Source organism: Ursus americanus, chromosome 16, assembly GCF_024610735.1.
Source record: "Ursus americanus isolate L20-20 chromosome 16, mUrsAme1.1.p, whole genome shotgun sequence".
NCBI lineage: Eukaryota > Metazoa > Chordata > Mammalia > Carnivora > Ursidae > Ursus > Ursus americanus.
In genome coordinates this window covers 2533369-2549623 of record NC_142142.1, presented here as the reverse complement: position 1 = coordinate 2549623, position 16255 = coordinate 2533369, and the positions used below count along the sequence as shown (strand labels likewise).

The 16255-nt window shown below is 52.2% G+C and overlaps 1 protein-coding gene across 18 annotated transcripts in view; it reads left to right on the top strand.

Moving 5' to 3' along the window:
• PPFIBP2 (PPFIB scaffold protein 2) overlaps positions 1 to 16255 on the top strand; it is a 166985-nt gene that overhangs the window by 144976 nt on the left and 5754 nt on the right. For 14 of the 18 annotated variants that reach the window (XM_087868064.1, XM_087868062.1, XM_087868063.1 and 11 more), the window contains 11 exons: positions 549 to 581; positions 979 to 1120; positions 1750 to 1878; positions 8452 to 8602; positions 8910 to 9021; positions 9251 to 9339; positions 9646 to 9768; positions 10945 to 11070; positions 11376 to 11564; positions 12862 to 13038; positions 15280 to 15345. In XM_087868064.1, coding sequence (XP_087724190.1) covers positions 549 to 581; positions 979 to 1120; positions 1750 to 1878; positions 8452 to 8602; positions 8910 to 9021; positions 9251 to 9339; positions 9646 to 9768; positions 10945 to 11070; positions 11376 to 11564; positions 12862 to 13038; positions 15280 to 15345 — 1337 coding nt within the window. Of the gene's footprint in view, positions 1 to 548; positions 582 to 978; positions 1121 to 1749; positions 1879 to 8451; positions 8603 to 8909; positions 9022 to 9250; positions 9340 to 9645; positions 9769 to 10944; positions 11071 to 11375; positions 11565 to 12861; positions 15256 to 15279; positions 15346 to 16255 lie in introns of those variants that run through there. The other 4 variants (XM_045783041.2, XM_087868066.1, XM_087868065.1 and 1 more) reach the window with 3 other exon arrangements.

The window sequence follows — 16255 nt, the reverse complement described above, 5'->3', positions numbered from 1 at the left end:
TGGTCCCTGCAGAGCTCTCCCTACCCCCCTCCTCATCCCTGGTAGTTCCGAGCCGGCCCGTGGGTTGGCTTCTGCCCTTGGCCAGTTCTGCCTCTGGCTGCGAGAACTCTAGAGAAGCTCTTCAATGAGTCTGTCCTAGTAACACTGAGACTCTGGACTTGCAACAGCTTCAGACCATTCTAGTCCGATCTAAGGGAGCCTTGGTACCCACACGAGAGCAGCATGTGGCCCAGGCTATCAGCCCCTGCCGCTCTCCCTCCCTCTCCCTACGTGTGTGTGGATGCCTCAGCCTGCCAGGGAGTGGCCCCAGGAGTATTTGGCCCCCTCACGTGAGGCCGCCTCTCCCCACACTGACCCTGTGGGCCAAGTTAGTCACCGTTTCCCCCCCCCTTCTTTTCTCGTGGGATTATTTTTCTTTCTGTTTGAGTTTTTCTCTCTTGCTCGATGACTCTTTTGTTTATTTCTTTGCTTCCCTATAACTCTGTTGGGCTGGACTTTGGCCTCTCTTGCTTCTTCATGTGGCTTCTCTGCTTCTTGATTGCCTGGAGATCGTGGCCGGAGTGTCAGTGCCCCCGTGTTAGGTACTGTACCCTTCCAGGTGAGGTGGGGAGTGAGATGCCCTTGTTTCCCTTCCCAGACACCCTCCCCTTCTGGAACATTCAGCCACATCCGCCTCCTGCCTGCATCCCTGCATCTCCCTTGGGAGAAGGAGGAAGCTCCTTGTTGGAGTTACCTGCAAGCACTTGAAGACATTAGTTCACCCCGATTGGGAGCCTTATCCCGTCCCCTCCTCAGAGAGAGAGGCTGGAGTGTGCCTGAGCCCCCTGCTGGTCTCTGCGATGAAGGTGTAACGTTCTGCCCAGCAGGCAGAGCATACTTTCCCACTCCCACTGAAGGATGGCCCTGGCCTGGGGATGAGGTTTCGAAGGTCGTGTTCCTTCCTGTCCTTCACACACCATTCCATTCTTTCCATCTCAGGGGAGACAGAGAGTGGTTGGGACGACACTGCCGTGGCCAACGACCTCTCATCCACGTCATCGGGCACTGACTCAAGCCCCCAGTCTCCCCTGACTCCAGATGGTAAACGGAGCCCCAAAGGCATCAGGAAGTTCTGGGGAAAGTAAGTTGGTGGTGGTGATCATAATTGTGTTGCTTAGAATTGATACTCTTCTTGACCGGGCAAAGAACCACATAGCCCCCTGTTTAATTAGATGTTGGAGCAGCAGTAGAAACAGAACGGCCGTTAGAGGGAAGAATGTGAGCTCCCTCTGAGGGCCCAGAGGAGGAGAGCACTAACCCAGCAGTTGCCTTAACCTGCCCTTCTTCCAGGCGTCACTCCTTCCCACGAGCCCCGAGCACATTCTCTGCAGCTTACACCACATGCACTTTGGGAGAGACCCACAGATGAGACCAACTGCTCCCTTCCGAGGGGTCAGTCTGTGTCTGAAGAAAGACTTGCTGGCCCCACTGACCCAGTCTGTGACATGCGGCAGAAACGGGTCTCCTACCCCACATCACTCCTCACTTGGACCCCACAGGGCGTGCCCCAAATCCCAGAGGCAGAATGAGAATGGAGACTTGGGTCTGGGGAGGTGTCACGGGCCGTGATCCTTGACCTGTGGGAGGCCCTGGGCGGCAGTGCCGTGGGGAGTCCGGGGGTCCAGCTGGTGTGGCCTGCGTAGGGGATGGTCTCTGCCTACGTGCTCCCAGCTGCCCCCTGACAGTCTCCACGGACTCCTCTCCACACAGAATCCGAAGAACTCAGTCCGGGAACTTCAACACCGATGCCCCAGGAATGGCAGAGTTTCGACGAGGTGGGCTCCGGGCGACAGCAGGGCCGAGGCTCTCTAGGACCAGAGACCCCAAGGGTCAGAAATGGTAAGGCTCCCTCCACTCCATAGACCGAGAACTTCCCTCCTGAGAGCCAGGAGCCCCTAGTGCAGAGCTTCTCCCCCTTTCCCAGGCACACTGATGTAAAGGCCAGAGGCTCCGACAAGCTGCTGTGGGTGGTGGGCCCTCTGGCCTCCCTGGGGACCTCAGCAGCTCGCACGCATGCGGTCGTTCTCAGAAGCTGGGCACGCTGGATGGAGAAGCTCTGGTGCGAATCATAGACCTGAGTTGTTAGCGGCGAGCCCTAAACCAAGTTCTGTCACTTCTCTGTGCCTCAGTTTCCTCATTTGTGAAGTGAGGAGTCAAAAGAAGTATTTTATTAAAGTTCTCATGAGGACTACATCGCTACCACCCATCTAACCCAGGCATCAGCAGGCTGCCACTTCACGGGTCGACCTCCTCCAGTAAATGCGAAGAAGGGCATTGTCCCCCACCACCCGAGCAGGTCACGCTGCCATTTTGCCTCCTAAGACAGGGCACCAAACTTTGCTGAAGGGTGTTAGCTGAAGGGGGTGGCAGAGGGTATATGCCATGGGAACCACTATGGGAACTTTTGCAGGAGTCTCCCTTCACGCCCGAACGAAAAAGCATGAAAAGAAGTTAAACTTTTCCTGGACCGCCCTGTCTGCACCAGTAGACACTCTCCAGTTCCTAGCTCTGCCCCCTTTCCTTAGGCCGCCCTATTCTCAGAAAGCGTGCCTGCCTCAGGCCTGCGCGGGCCAAAGAGTACTCCTGTGTTTTGAAAAATCCCTTTCCATGTCCTCTGATGCTCTGTTCCCATCAGACAATTTCCACAGAATATTACCTCCAGGAACTATCTCTGAAGTCTGAGTTACTCAGCCAAGATCAGGCTTCTGGGGGCCTCTGGTAGCCTTTGTCAGGATTGGATTGCGACATTTTCAATCTAACCCAGCAGTGAAAAGTAACGGTTAAGTCTCTTATATTTAATCCCTCTGAGACCGCCGTCTGCCCAGGGCCAAGCGCAGGTAGTGAGTAAGATATGCACAGCTCAGATAACAATCCTCAGAAACAGTGCAGTGGAGACGAGAGAAGCACGTTTCCCCGAAGCATCCTCTTGTTGGTGGACCTTCCCCACCCCCCAGAAAGGGAACCCATGGAAGCCCACTCCCCTTCCCCACCCTGCGACCCCCGGGGTTCTAGGCTTTCTTGGGTTCGAGACACGGGGCCTTTCCAGATCCACTTGCGCTTTGATGGGCGTCCTCAGACGTACTGTCCAGATGCCGTGCAGAGAGATGTGAGGATCGTAGGCTTCTGTACCTGCTGTCTGGGGACCGAGGCGTTGGCGTTACAAATGTAAATGGTCAGTACACGGTCGCCTGGGGAGGCAGGAGAATCTAAGGACATGGTCTGAGAAGGCAGAGACCCATTCAGAGCCATTAAAAAGTGAGCCAGAGAAAGCGTACATATTCTGCCAGAACGTTCTAATTTGATAGCCGTTTTTTCAATTTAGACTTAAACGTTTCTGATTTTTGAGACATGGAAAAAAATCTACAGTAAGCTTGCGTGATTAATCACAGCTCCCATTCTGACGATTTCTTTAGCGTTGTTTGAGTGGCAGGGGTGTAAGAACGTTCTCTAAGACCCTTCGGCGTTTTTCCTTAGTGCAGGACCGCATGGTTAGGACGCCCGGCCAGCCATTCTGGGATACGCTAACCAAAGTCAGGAACTTCTCAGCTGAAGGAAAAACTGCCTTTCTAGCCATAGGGCTGCCTCGTGTGAATGTCTTTGTGCTTTGTTAACCATAACAAGGACCAGGAAGAGAGAGAGAAGGCCGTCCTGAGGAACTGGCTGCTATTATGCTAACGGTGCTTGTGGTAAGGCCCTGCGTTGGCTGGTAGAAAAGAAAGGTCTTTATTACTCATCAGCAGAAATTTGATATAAAGTAATGTCCTCTGGTATTTATAGATGTTTCGGTATAGCCTTAAAAAGTCTCGTCACCAGTATCGCTGTAGCAGAAGTACTTGGTTACGGAAAGTCTCCAGCCCCAGTCTCTTTTTTTCTAACAAAATATTTCTTTTTAAAATAATCATATTTGATAATGACATTTCCTATGACTCTTCTCTGAGGTTTATAGAACAAATTTTATTGTATTTTTTTTCTCTCCAATAAAGTTTTACTGATTTCCGTTCCAGTCGGCTCTGCTTCACAGAGTGCCTGTCACACCCACAAAAAATGACATTTTATTGTTAATTTAGTTTGCAGATGTTTGTCTTTTTTTTTTTTGTGAATTGTCTGCATTTTTTGCCCATTTTTGTTGTCTGTCTTACAGACTTCTCTCTGCTATGTATCAACACATGAAGCTATGTCTAATAATTGTGATAAATTATGTTTTAGGCTTGTTGCAGAATTTTACTTTATTCTGTGACACTTGGACATATGGAATTTTTATGTTTATGTATAACGAGGTTCATGAACTTTTTCCTCTGTGGTTTCGTTCATGTTAAATTTGTTCAATGATTTTTTAAAAAAACGGTGTCTGAATCCTCTATTTGGGGATTTATTTTGGTATGTGGCAAGAAGTATTTTGATTTTCCCAAGAAAAAGCAGTAGTGTATATAATGTTGAAATCAGGCCGACTCGATGACCTGGCTGGATCTCATCTCTGTGCAGAGATGATTTCTGCATTGGCCTCCTGAGTCCGCCGTCCTACGGGACTGTAGCTTTATGAGGGTCTCCAGTCAGACTCTTTCATCGCGTTTCTCCCGTATTCATGGTGTCATAGTTCATCTTGAACGTGAGAAGGTCTAAGCTTCGAGGTCCTTTTCTTGCACCTGGGTGTCTTCTAGGATCTAGAGAGAGTCCAGTCAATGTGCCAACAAAGCCGTGTGTTTTGCAAAACTTTCCCAAGTAAGGTATTTTAACACAACTAGTTTTTGACTGCTGACTCTTTACTCCAACCTTCCCTCCGTCTACACACTGCCTTCTGCCGGATGATGTTGGAGCAGCATGGGCATTTGGGGGATCTGGCTAAGGGGAAGTTGAGTTTTGGGTCTCCATTTAGTTTGGATTTGTTGGGATGTGCTGATGTGGTGTGCACTCACTTCGCGTTTAGTTGACTAGCTGTCCCGTGTAAAAATGGCTCCCAGGATTCCTGCTACCTCCCAATGTGCCAGTCCACCCAGCACTCTGATACAAAGACACTGAATTGGCAATCATGTCCCAGTATGAACGTGTCCGTTGGCTCTCAGTATCAGAAGTATGGGGTAGTGGAAAAGAAACATTGCAAATGTATTCACAGAAGCTATTCTGTGAAAATTTTTTCCAGTCATTAGACCTGCAAAATCCCAGGCAAGGGATTTGGTTCTCCTGGATGGTTAGTCAAAACAGAAGTGCTGTCTAGTCGGAAATGCACTTACTGATGAAGTGTATCCAATTACAGATGCACCACATGCTGTCCCTCTTTCATGGAGATGGTATATCTGATCATCTCTTACATCATTTTCACCGCAGTTTGGAAAGATGCTTTGGAGCACGTCAGTAAAGCACGTGATTTTGCTGTGCCCGAAGGGTACCTTCTCTAACCTCTCTAAATTGCTTAATTGCACGTTCAACTGAGGGGGACCCCAGAACTGAGAGAACCTAGTGGGGTCAGGGGCGTGGAGAAGCAGGGTCTGCCACTGTGGGGACAACGCAGGTGTAGGAGGGTAGAGACCATTTACAAAGAAGGACATGGGAATTCTGTCGAAGGTGAGCACCAGCGCTTGGAAGGTTTCGAAAAGGTGTACAAGAGTGAGGTTTTCAAATCATGAACTCAAAAACACATTTTTCCTTCAGAACTGAAATACCCCTCTGATATATTGAATATATATTTTTTGCCAATTTCCAGAAATAAGAAAAGGAGTGAAATCAAAAGCTAATAGAATGTGAAATAAAAATGATAAAATGAACATTTGAAATTGAAAGTATTCTGGCATTAAGAACAGACAACCAGGGCGCCTAGTCAGCGTTGTTGGTTAAGTGTCTGTCTTCAGCTCAGGTCGTGATCCTGGGGTCCTGGGATCCAGTCCCCCTTTAGGCTCCCTGCTCAGTGAGGAGTCTGCTTCTCCCTCTGCCCCCCCCCATACTCTCATGAGTGCTCTATCTTTCTCTATCTCAAATAAATAAATAAAAGACCTTAAAAAAAAGAACAGACAAACCGTAAGCGACTTTTAACTATAGGAAACAAACTGAGGGTTGCTGGAGGAGAGGTGGGTAGGGAGATGAGGTAACTGGGTGGTGGGCGTTAAAGAGGCACTTGATGTAATGAGCATTGGTGTTACGTGCAGCTGATGAAATGACTAAACTCTACCTCTGAAACTAATAATACACCATATGTTAATTGATTTAAAAAATGAGTATCTCAAAAAAAAAGAATAAACAAAAAAAATTCTAGGTCATATCAAAAGCAGTAATTCATTAAAAGCAAAAGATAAATTACAGGGGCGCCTGGGTGGCACAGCGGTTAAGCGTCTGCCTTTGGCTCAGGGCGTGATCCCGGCGTTATGGATCGAGCCCCACATCAGGCTCCTCCGCTGTGAGCCTGCTTCTTCCTCTCCCACTGCCCCTGCTTGTGTTCCCTCTCTCGCTGGCTGTCTCTATCTCTGTCGAATAAATAAATAAAATCTTTAAAAAAAAAAAAAAAAAGATAAATTACAAACAAAAATAGTGAATAGGTCCCTAGATTAATGTTCATATACAGTGAATCATATGAACACACTGGAAAAAGCTGAAAATTTCTTCATTTAACATGATGTAACGCATCAGCAAAGATAACAGACTCGTAGTAGGAATTTATAAAAATATTTTTAGATTTTGTGATGTTTTTCAGTTTGTTTAAATTTGTAATCTTTTGTGATTTCTCATTCTAAATATTTGTTCCTAAGTCCATATTCAAATTTTGTACTTTTCTTAAGGAGGTCCTCCCATTTTCCAAGTTCTAGGTCTCACAAAACCTGGAGCGATACCCATGGCTCATTACTCCATGTGGCCAGCACTTACCCCAGGACACCTAGAATCATGCTTGCTTGTTCTTTTCTTTTTTAAAAAAATATTTATTTATTTATTTTACATTCTAATCACTGACATTTTATTTTTTAATTAAAATGCAATTAATTAACATATACTGTATTATTGGTTTCAGGGGTAGAGGGCAGTGTAGACTCATGCTTTCTTGTCATTCTAGTCTTTTAATGCCTTCACCTTAAGAACAACTCAACCAGGCATTCCAGAACAATTTTTTAACCAGCATGTTAGGGGTACTTTCCCGGAAGGAACCTTACAGACGGTCTAGTTTTCTACATTCCATAAATCCTGGTTTGTTTTTTCTTCCAATGAACATAAAGCTGCTTTGTCAACCTCCCCCCATCTCAGACTCCATGGAGGTTTCGGGTGTGCCATTATATTCACACTTAAATGAAAAATTTATGTCTTTAAGAACTGATGGCTTTGTAACACCCAGTCATCCTGTCTAGGAACATGATCTCGCTCCTGACTTATTCATGACTTGATGTTGCACGGTTACGTGTTATCGTCACCACCTCCCCCTGCATGCCCGCATCCCCGCACACATGTACATAAGACCGAGGCATTGCTTGTGAAACAACTTTTTTTTTTCCTTAAGATTTTATTTATTTATTTGACAGAGAGGCAGCGAGAGAGGGAACACAAGCAGGGGGAGTGGGAGAGGGGAAGCAGGCTTCCTGCTGAGCAGGGAGCCCGATGCGGGGCTCAATCCCAGAATGCTGGGATCATGACCTGAGCCGAAGTCAGATGCTTAACAACTGAGCCACCCAGACACCCCTGTGAAACAACTTTAATTCTAGTTGCTATGAATGAGATTTTTAAATTATTGTAACAAAAATGTTAGTCTGTGTGCTGTTGATTTTCTAAGTCATATAAATATGACACGCATGTGTTATAAGTAGCCACCTTCCTGGGTTCTGTTGGGATTTCCAGGTGGACAGGCACGTCATCTGAGAAGAGTAGCTGTCTTTTACCTTCTAGCTGCCTTTTTCTCTCTTCTTATACTGGCTGTACTCTTAGACCCATGTTATCAGTCCTGATAAAAATACTCTTTTTATTGACTTTCATGGGAATGTCCCTAGTGCTTCATTAATAAAGCATTAGCTGTTTAGAAGAGTTTTTTTTTTTTAATGTTAGAGAACGGACCCTGTTTTCCTAGTTTTCTAAGCATTTCCCTAAAGATAGTGTCGATCCATAAAAATCTTGTTGATAATATAATCATCCTCGTAACGTGTCACGATTCTGGGCTCGTGGCACATGTGCCTCGTAAGCGGACCGACGGCACATAGACACAGCCTCCTGAGGACCCCATGACAGACCCGTGCTCACAGTCCCTGCAGAGTCGAAATTCACACCAGGTGTTACCACAGGAAACTCTAGAGTCCACTGCAAATGCGTGTTGTAGGGACTTTTGTGTAGCTACATCCCGTGATGGGGATGGTTTAAAATACAGTTCCCTTTCCTGTGAGGCTCCGTTGTGCTCAGATGCAGCCTCGAGCTCTCCCACTAACAGGGCCATGCCGTTTTCCTGCTCCCCAGTGACGCCAGCGCCCCCTTTGGCCAGTGGAGCACCGAGCGCGTGTGTGCGTGGCTGGAAGACTTCGGTCTGGGCCAGTACGTGATCTTTGCCCGGCAGTGGGTGACTTCCGGCCACACTTTACTGTCAGCTACCCCCCAGGACATGGAAAAGGTAGGGACTGAGCCCCGGGAAGGAGGTTCCCCTTTCTCCTCAAACCAATGTCTGGGGAGGTGAGGCCCCACTTCTCCTTCCCTTGCCCTTACACGCACGCGCGCACGCGCACACAAACACACACAAGGGGGCGTGGAGGAGGCCAAGATGTCCTCTGTGACTGCAGGTTGATCCCAGGCACTGTGCAGGGGTCCACTGACACCCCCCCACACACACACAAGATGGACTGTCTCCACCCAGACATGGCGCCCTCCGAGGGTCAAGCTGCCAGCAGGAAGTTCACATCTGTCTTATCTTTCAATTGCAGGAGTTGGGAATTAAGCAACCTCTGCACAGGAAGAAGCTGATTTTAGCCGTGAAAGCCATCAACACCAAGCAGGAGGAGAAGTCGGCCCTGCTGGACCACATCTGGGTGACACGTAAGGACGGGCCGTGTATAGCCTGTCTCTGGCGGCTGCTAAGGGTAGATGGCACTGGCCTGGGAGCGCGTGCCTCAGAGCCTGCGCGCTCGTTGGGAAGGGCGATGGGGGAATTCCTTACGGGGAGTACAGCTGGGTCTGCAAGAGGATCATTCGTTGCTTTTTATCTGCATTCACAGTCTCCCATTCGCGCGAGCCCGAGCACACCTGTTCCTTCTGGTTTCTGCAGGTTGGCTTGATGACATTGGCTTACCACAATACAAAGACCAGTTTCACGAGTCCCGAGTGGACGGGCGAATGCTGCAGTACCTAACTGTGGTGAGGGTTTTCCCTTTCAGTGTCGCCTGTCCCTGCGAGCCCAGCTCAGGTATCCCCACGGTGCTTATTCTAAACTCGATTCCACCTCCTCCCTCCTATCCCTGAGGTCTCTAAGTGGTATTGTTGGTCACGCAAGAGGTCCAAGGTAGCAGCGTAGGAACCACCGTGCTAAGAGAAGCTGCTGGCGTGTCCATGCGCACCTTCTGAGATGCGCTAGACTTGTCTGTGTGTGGTCTGGGAAGGAGTCTTAAGGGTCTTAGTCACCTTGGAAGTTCTGGTTTATCGACACAAACTTTTCTCTTCCAGAATGATCTCCTCTTCTTGAAAGTCACCAGCCAACTACATCATCTCAGCATCAAATGTGCCATTCATGTGCTGCATGTCAACAAGTTCAACCCCCACTGCCTACACCGGCGGCCAGCCGACGAGGTGAGGGCCGGACGGTACCTAGCCTGGTAGCCCTGTGTCGGGACACCTGCAGGATGAGGTGTGAGAAAGCGAGAATGACCTCAGCACAACATGGCTGCCTTCTGAACCCGGGTGCTGGGGATTCTTTCCTTTGCTAGTGCTTCACGGTGCCCCAGACGCCCCCCGTTTGCCTGCATTTTGTGTCCCACCACAGAACACTAGTCCTCTAAGCTCTCACCACTCTCGGGGAGACCCATGTTCGGGCCAGAGGCGGCAACAACAAGTCTTTGAAAGCCATCACAGTGATCAAAGATGAAGAGCAGGTGGTGCAAAGGAGAAGGAGGGGGAAGCAAAACGGAAAAGTGGGGTCAAAGTAGAGAGAGGCGAGGAGAGCCCATCCGGAACCAGACATTTCAGATCTCCGTACTTGTGGCCACAAAATTAGCTGACCTCTAGTCCCAGGCGCACGGGATCGTGAGCCAGTTTTGCTAGAGAAGAAACAGTGTAGGTAAACACCGCAGCCCACGTCCTGGAGAAGTGCCTGGTCATGTGTTGGGTGCCGCGGAGCTCTTGCTGGGCCCTGAAGCTAAAGGTTTGTCAGTCACACCCTGTCTCCCGTATTCCTAGGAACTAAGTGTAACGGTGCTGTAAGATTAACTCCTCTTCCTGAGGGATTAAAAACTCCTGCCTCCTCCTTCCATTTCATGTTCTCCCTATTGAGCAAATAAGTTTTGAAATCCTTCTTTGTGTCACACACGGCGCTGAGCATTTTGACGACTAGATGGCACTTAGGTGTAAGCATCTTCATGCGTGTTCCCCTAAAACATTTGGCCGCAGCCCGGAGATCTCTTGTCTGTAGAACACTTGACTTGTAAACGATAGTCCTCTTTCAAGTTCTGTTGAATCACTGAATGAATGACTCTGTGCCCTCATTGACTAGTCCCAGCCAGAGAACTGGGGAGTCACAGGGTTCTGGAATCAGACATTTCAGTGGAAAAGACCTTGCAAGATTCTGTGAGAACTCTATGTCTTGGAAACCAGGAAGGCTCTCGGGAGGCTGGGCTGGCTGCCTGGCCCTGTGGGCATGAGGGCCGTCTTCCGGTCGGGCATCGGGCAGGCTGATTCCCAGGGGCTGGCCCCACGGGAGACCACAGGTAGGACTTATTCGACCTAACTTTCTCCCTCTCCCTCTCATAGAGTAACCTTTCTCCTTCCGAAGTTGTGCAGTGGTCCAACCACAGGGTGATGGAGTGGTTGCGATCTGTGGACCTGGCAGAGTACGCACCCAACCTTCGCGGGAGTGGTGTCCACGGAGGCCTCATCGTGAGTGGCTCTTTAGACTAGCCCACCTGTTTCGTGTAAACCGGGGTGGACCCAGGGAGACAGCCTTATCCAGGAAGCCACCGCTTTCTGCTGGTCTATGAAAATGAGGTCAGTCAGTCAGTGTGTTAGCATCTACTCGGAGCCAGGCCCTGTGCCGGGTAAACAGAGGGGAGTGGGATACAGGACAAGTGGGTGAGCATCCACCCCTCTCTGGAGACACCCCTCAGCCCATGAGGGCCTGTTTCTCAGTGCCCCCTCCTGGAGCCATCTGTGGTCCTCACCAGGTGGTCTCTGTTGTTTCTTAGATCCTGGAGCCACGCTTCACTGGGGACACCCTAGCTATGCTTCTCAATATTCCACCACAAAAGACGCTCCTCAGACGCCACCTAACCACCAAATTCAATGCCCTGATTGGTCCTGAGGCTGAGCAGGAAAAGCGAGAGAAAATGGCCTCACCGGCTTACACACCACTGACCACCACAGCCAAAGTCCGGGTGAGTTGCCAGGCCCTTCCCGGGGTGGCCACAGGGGACTGCCTTCTGGCATGCCTGTCGTGCTGCAGCGGGCCCGGAGCCAAGCCAGCAAGGGCCTGGGGCACACGGATGAGGAGGCTGTCTCAGGTCCTGTCCTCAGAGATTGGTCTCCTCGTCTGTCCTTGCTCAGCCAGTTCCCTGCCGTACCCGAGTCTAAGGAAGAGAGTATTCTTTTTTTTTTTTTAAGATTTTATAAATTAATTTGACAGAGAGAGAGACAGCCAGCGAGAGAGGGAACACAAGCAGGGGGAGTGGGAGAGGAAGAAGCAGGCTTCCAGTGGGGGAGCCTGATGTGGGGCTGGATCCCAGAACGCTGGGATCACGCCCTGAGCCAACGGCAGACGCTTAAGGACTGAGCCACCCAGGCGCCCCGAGAGTAGAGTTTTCTGCACACAGACAGACACCACATCCAGGAAGCACTGCTCTCGGGCAGCTAGCGTCTGTCCTCTGTCCCAATGCCACCTTGAGTCATCTTGCAAGCAGATCTGACTTCATGATTCTGAGTTCCCTTCAGCCAGGCTCATCCGTGGGCCGCCCTGCCGTGGGGGTCTTCGTCAGAACTGTCCTGCCCCCCCAGGGAGTGCTCCGATGGCCTTGTGCTGGGGACGCGGCCGGTGCACAGCTGTCCAGGGGTCCCGAGGTCGTGTGAGCAGCAGCAGCACTCAGTGGGGCTCTCTGAACCCCACAGAGCCTGTGAGGAACTGCCTGAGCCACACTGTCCTCCTCAGACTGCGGGCCCCCACACACAGTGTCCCCAGCAGTGCAGGGATGCCTAGGTCTAGCTGCAGTTCACGCACAGACTGCCGTCCCCAAGGGAGCGGGATCACGCATGTGTCTGGGGAGGCCAGCAGATACAGTGCCGAGAGAAGCCTGAACAAGCAGGAGGGGCCGCCTAGGGCTCCCGGTGCGGCCTCCCCGGGGAACGAGGCGCTGCGAGCCACCATGCGTGAGGCAGGTCCTCCACCTCGGCTCCCTCGAGAAGTTCCCGGTCTCCCCTGGGGAAAGCACAACGTCACTCGTGGGCCAGCAGGGCCTGAGTTTCTCATACACAGTCTCGGAGGAGCAAGATACTCTCTCCTTGCTCAAGCTTATTTATCTGTTGGCCTTTCCCTAGCCAGGAGCTCTATTTTGTTGAGAATTTTTCCAGACGTCGTTTGCCTTCTTCCTCTGCTCATGGGCCCGCTCCTACATTGTGAGTCCTGTCTGCACACCGATTTGATAATCCCCTTCTCCTAATCTTGCATTTATTGTGTTTTAGCCAAGGAAACTAGGATTTTCGCATTTTGGAAACATAAGAAAAAAGAAATTCGATGAGTCGACGGACTACATTTGCCCCATGGAGTCCAGTGACAGTGCTGGTGACAGTCACAGGGCCTACAGTGGCTGCCGGGGCCTCAGCCCCCTCGATACATCTGAACTGGACGGGCTGGACCAGGTGGGACAGATTAGCTGATGGCCTTGCTACCTGTCCTCTCTGTGCACCCTGAGAGCTTCATCGTAACACCGCGTGTGTCCCCATAGAGCTGCACCTCACCCCCCACCCCTGTGCATGCCTCACAGAGAACGTTCCGGCTGCTGTGTACCCCAGGCCAGTCTCTCTCTGAACTCTGGGGGTGGCCAGGGTGTGAACTGGCACTTCTGCTAAGGGGCCAGGCTTTGGGGACTGTTGCCAAAGATGGACGTGGGAGGAAAGACACAAAGGTGCTTGTACTTCTGTAGTCATTCTTAGTGGCCGTCTTCAGCACCGGTGGAAACACACGACCCTGGACACGGGTCCAGAGACCACGGACGATCCCCAGAGGCTCGGCTCTCAGGCCCCTCTGCTGGGCTCCCATTGAAGGGCAATGTCAAATGCCTTAGGCCTGTGGCCACAGAGTCGTGGCTGAGATCCCAGGGATGGCAGCAGGGACTCCTGCCGCAGTGACAGCGTAACTGTTGTGCCTTACCCACAGAGGTGGTCACTTCTTTCTGGTAATAAAGACAATATTTATGTAGAAAGCAAACAGCGCCGCATACCTTTAACCTTTAACCTCACTGGGCGGGGAAGAGAGCTGGGCACAGCTGGAGATGGAGTCCTGTGTGTTGCCCAGCGTGGCAGCGGGTGGCCCTGAGCCGGTGCTCAGCCAGGGGCGCACTCGGCATTTGCCAAGTGTGGTGGACAAGGGGGCTGGAGCGGGGAGGGACCCTGTAGCCTTCCGAGAAGGTCTGTGGCCTCTTCGCTTCAGGCTCCACCTCCCTTTGTGACGCTGTGGGGAACCTGGTGCTCACTGACTGTCCATCACATCTGTCGTGCAGACCCCAGAGTCGGCTTCCGCTTCAGCAGCGTGAGCCCCCTAGGGGGGAGGGGGAGACAAGAAAGCGGCCTCGTGGAACCCGCCTCTGTTCTTTGTGTGGTTTGTTAGCCTCTCTGCTGTTGACCTGCCTGGGCCCATAACCGTTGTGGGGGCTGGTCTGTGTGTTGGCAGAATGGGACCAGCCCTGGCCTCCTGATTTAGAGGCTGGCTAACTGATAATGGCTCTTCCACATGGGCCTTGTCTGGACGAGGACTGGCGGGAGAGACACATCTCGCCAGTCTGGGTTCCTGCTCATGAGATTCCAGTTTGCCCAGGGCAGGGTTTGGCCCTACTGGGTCCCCTGGGCGTCATCTGCAAAATAACAGCGGCCTCGTAACCGTCTGGCGGCAGGGGCAGGGCTTGATGGCCCCATTGAGGGCACTCTGATTCTGTCCCAGGCGGAGGCAATGCTCTGATTTGCTTCTTAAACTACCAGCAGCCCCAGGGAGGACCAATAACCCTAGGCCGTGACCTCCTGGGACCCCTGAAGTCAGCCAGTGAGAACTGGACGAGTGCTCCAGCTGGCACGGCTGGTGCTTGGTCCCAGTACCCTGGACACTGAACGACAGTGCTTCTCGGGGGCTGGTAGCTGGGCATGGCTGTCGTCGAGCTCACGGGCAGGCTTTGTGCCTGATTTCCTATAGTGTCCTGGGGAGAGCGTCTCTGCATGCACCTGTTTTTAAACCCCGCATGAATAACATCACTGCATTTCTCTGTGGCCTCAAGCAGGGCCTGTGTCCCTTTGTGGGCCTCAGTTTTCCCACCTGGAAAATGTGGGATGATAGTTGAAGCCCTCTGAGGATGCTTCTAAATCTACAGTGTCTACGCGGGCTTAGGGAAGAGGGAGCAGACCAGCATTACGTGAGGAGGAGGGGAGGCGAGGGAGGCTGCTGGCAGTGAGGAAGCTTGTGACCCGCTCCCCGGGGTGCCCACCCGCACCGACACCGGGGCGGCAGCATGTGGGGTCCCGTTGTCTCCGGAAGTTGTCGGTGTATTCAGCATGCTGAGGCCCTCGTCCCTGCCGCTTCCTGCTCCTAGAAATAGCTGGAGCACGGAGCACGTGTGGCAGGGCTGCTTCTGAGAGGCCGTGTGTGCCCATCTCGCGTGCACCCTAGTGTCGGCGCCAGGACGGGCCTCGGGAGAGCGCGCACATGGCCGCGCGGGATGCTGGAAGCTCCGGCCTTCCCAAGGACACGAACAGCATGTGTGCTGCGCAGCTGTCCCTCCTCAGGGCCTGGGCCCCCTCCTCAGCCGCTCCCCCAGGACAGGCCTTGCATGCCTCCCTGTGAATCACAAGCTGAGTCCGTCCGCGTGTGCTGACCAGACTGTGCCCATTTTACAGATGGCCCCTTCGGAAGGTGCTGTGACGCAGATAGGGCTCCTCTCCCAAGACATTCACCGCCTCACGGTAGGATTCTGACCCTGTCTCCACAGTAGGCCAGGTGCCGGGGTGGCCCCACGAGTTTGGCGGCATGACACCCATGGCCTGAGACCTCCCCCCACCCCCTGCCAATCCCAAGCCTGTGTCCTGGCCTCTGCTAGGAATTCGAAGGATGGTGCCGAGCACTGTGGCCTGAGCAGGAGCCAGCCCTCCGTGGGCCTGCTGCTGAGCCCTGGGCTGCTGGGGGCACTGAGAAGGGTCACGGGCCTTGAGCCGAAACCAGCTAAAGCGTGCCAGGTCTTGGTCCTCTTCCCAGGCTCGGAGCTGGTGAGGAAACCAAGATGCTTGGCAGTTCGGGGTCACCTGCCTCGTCAGCCCAGTGCCCGGGCCTCCTCTCTGACCTGGTGGGCGCTGTGCTGCCCTCTCTGCCCATGAGACACACGTATTTCGTGACATGCCTCTGACTTCATGGATGTCCTAGGCATGTGGACACATCCTGGTGTGCCTCGTGGGGACAAACGGTCTCATGAAGGGGCAGATGGTGTCGGGGAGAGAAGCCGCTTTGGAGTAGGCCAGTCTGGTTCGAGCTGGTGCTCTGCCTCTTCCTAACTGTGGGACGTCAGGCGAGTCCTCTCTCCGAGCGCCAGCTTCTTTATCTGTAGAGTGGGGCTGATAAGAGCCTCTTCGCAGACAGACGAGAGCTGGCGGTAAGAGACAGCCACAGGGAAGGTTCACAGTGTGGAGGCCCCGCACCTTCCCCTGCCCGTGAGTCCTGGGTGGTCCCGTCACTGAGCCCGCTGGCTGTGGCGTCGGTCCCCGCGGAGGCCCCCGTCACCGTCCTTCGCTCACTGATCTGTCAGGGCACATGAAGGCTGTACCCAAGGACAAGATGGAAGGGAGTGGGGGGGACTCCCTGAATCGAGATGGGAGCATTTTT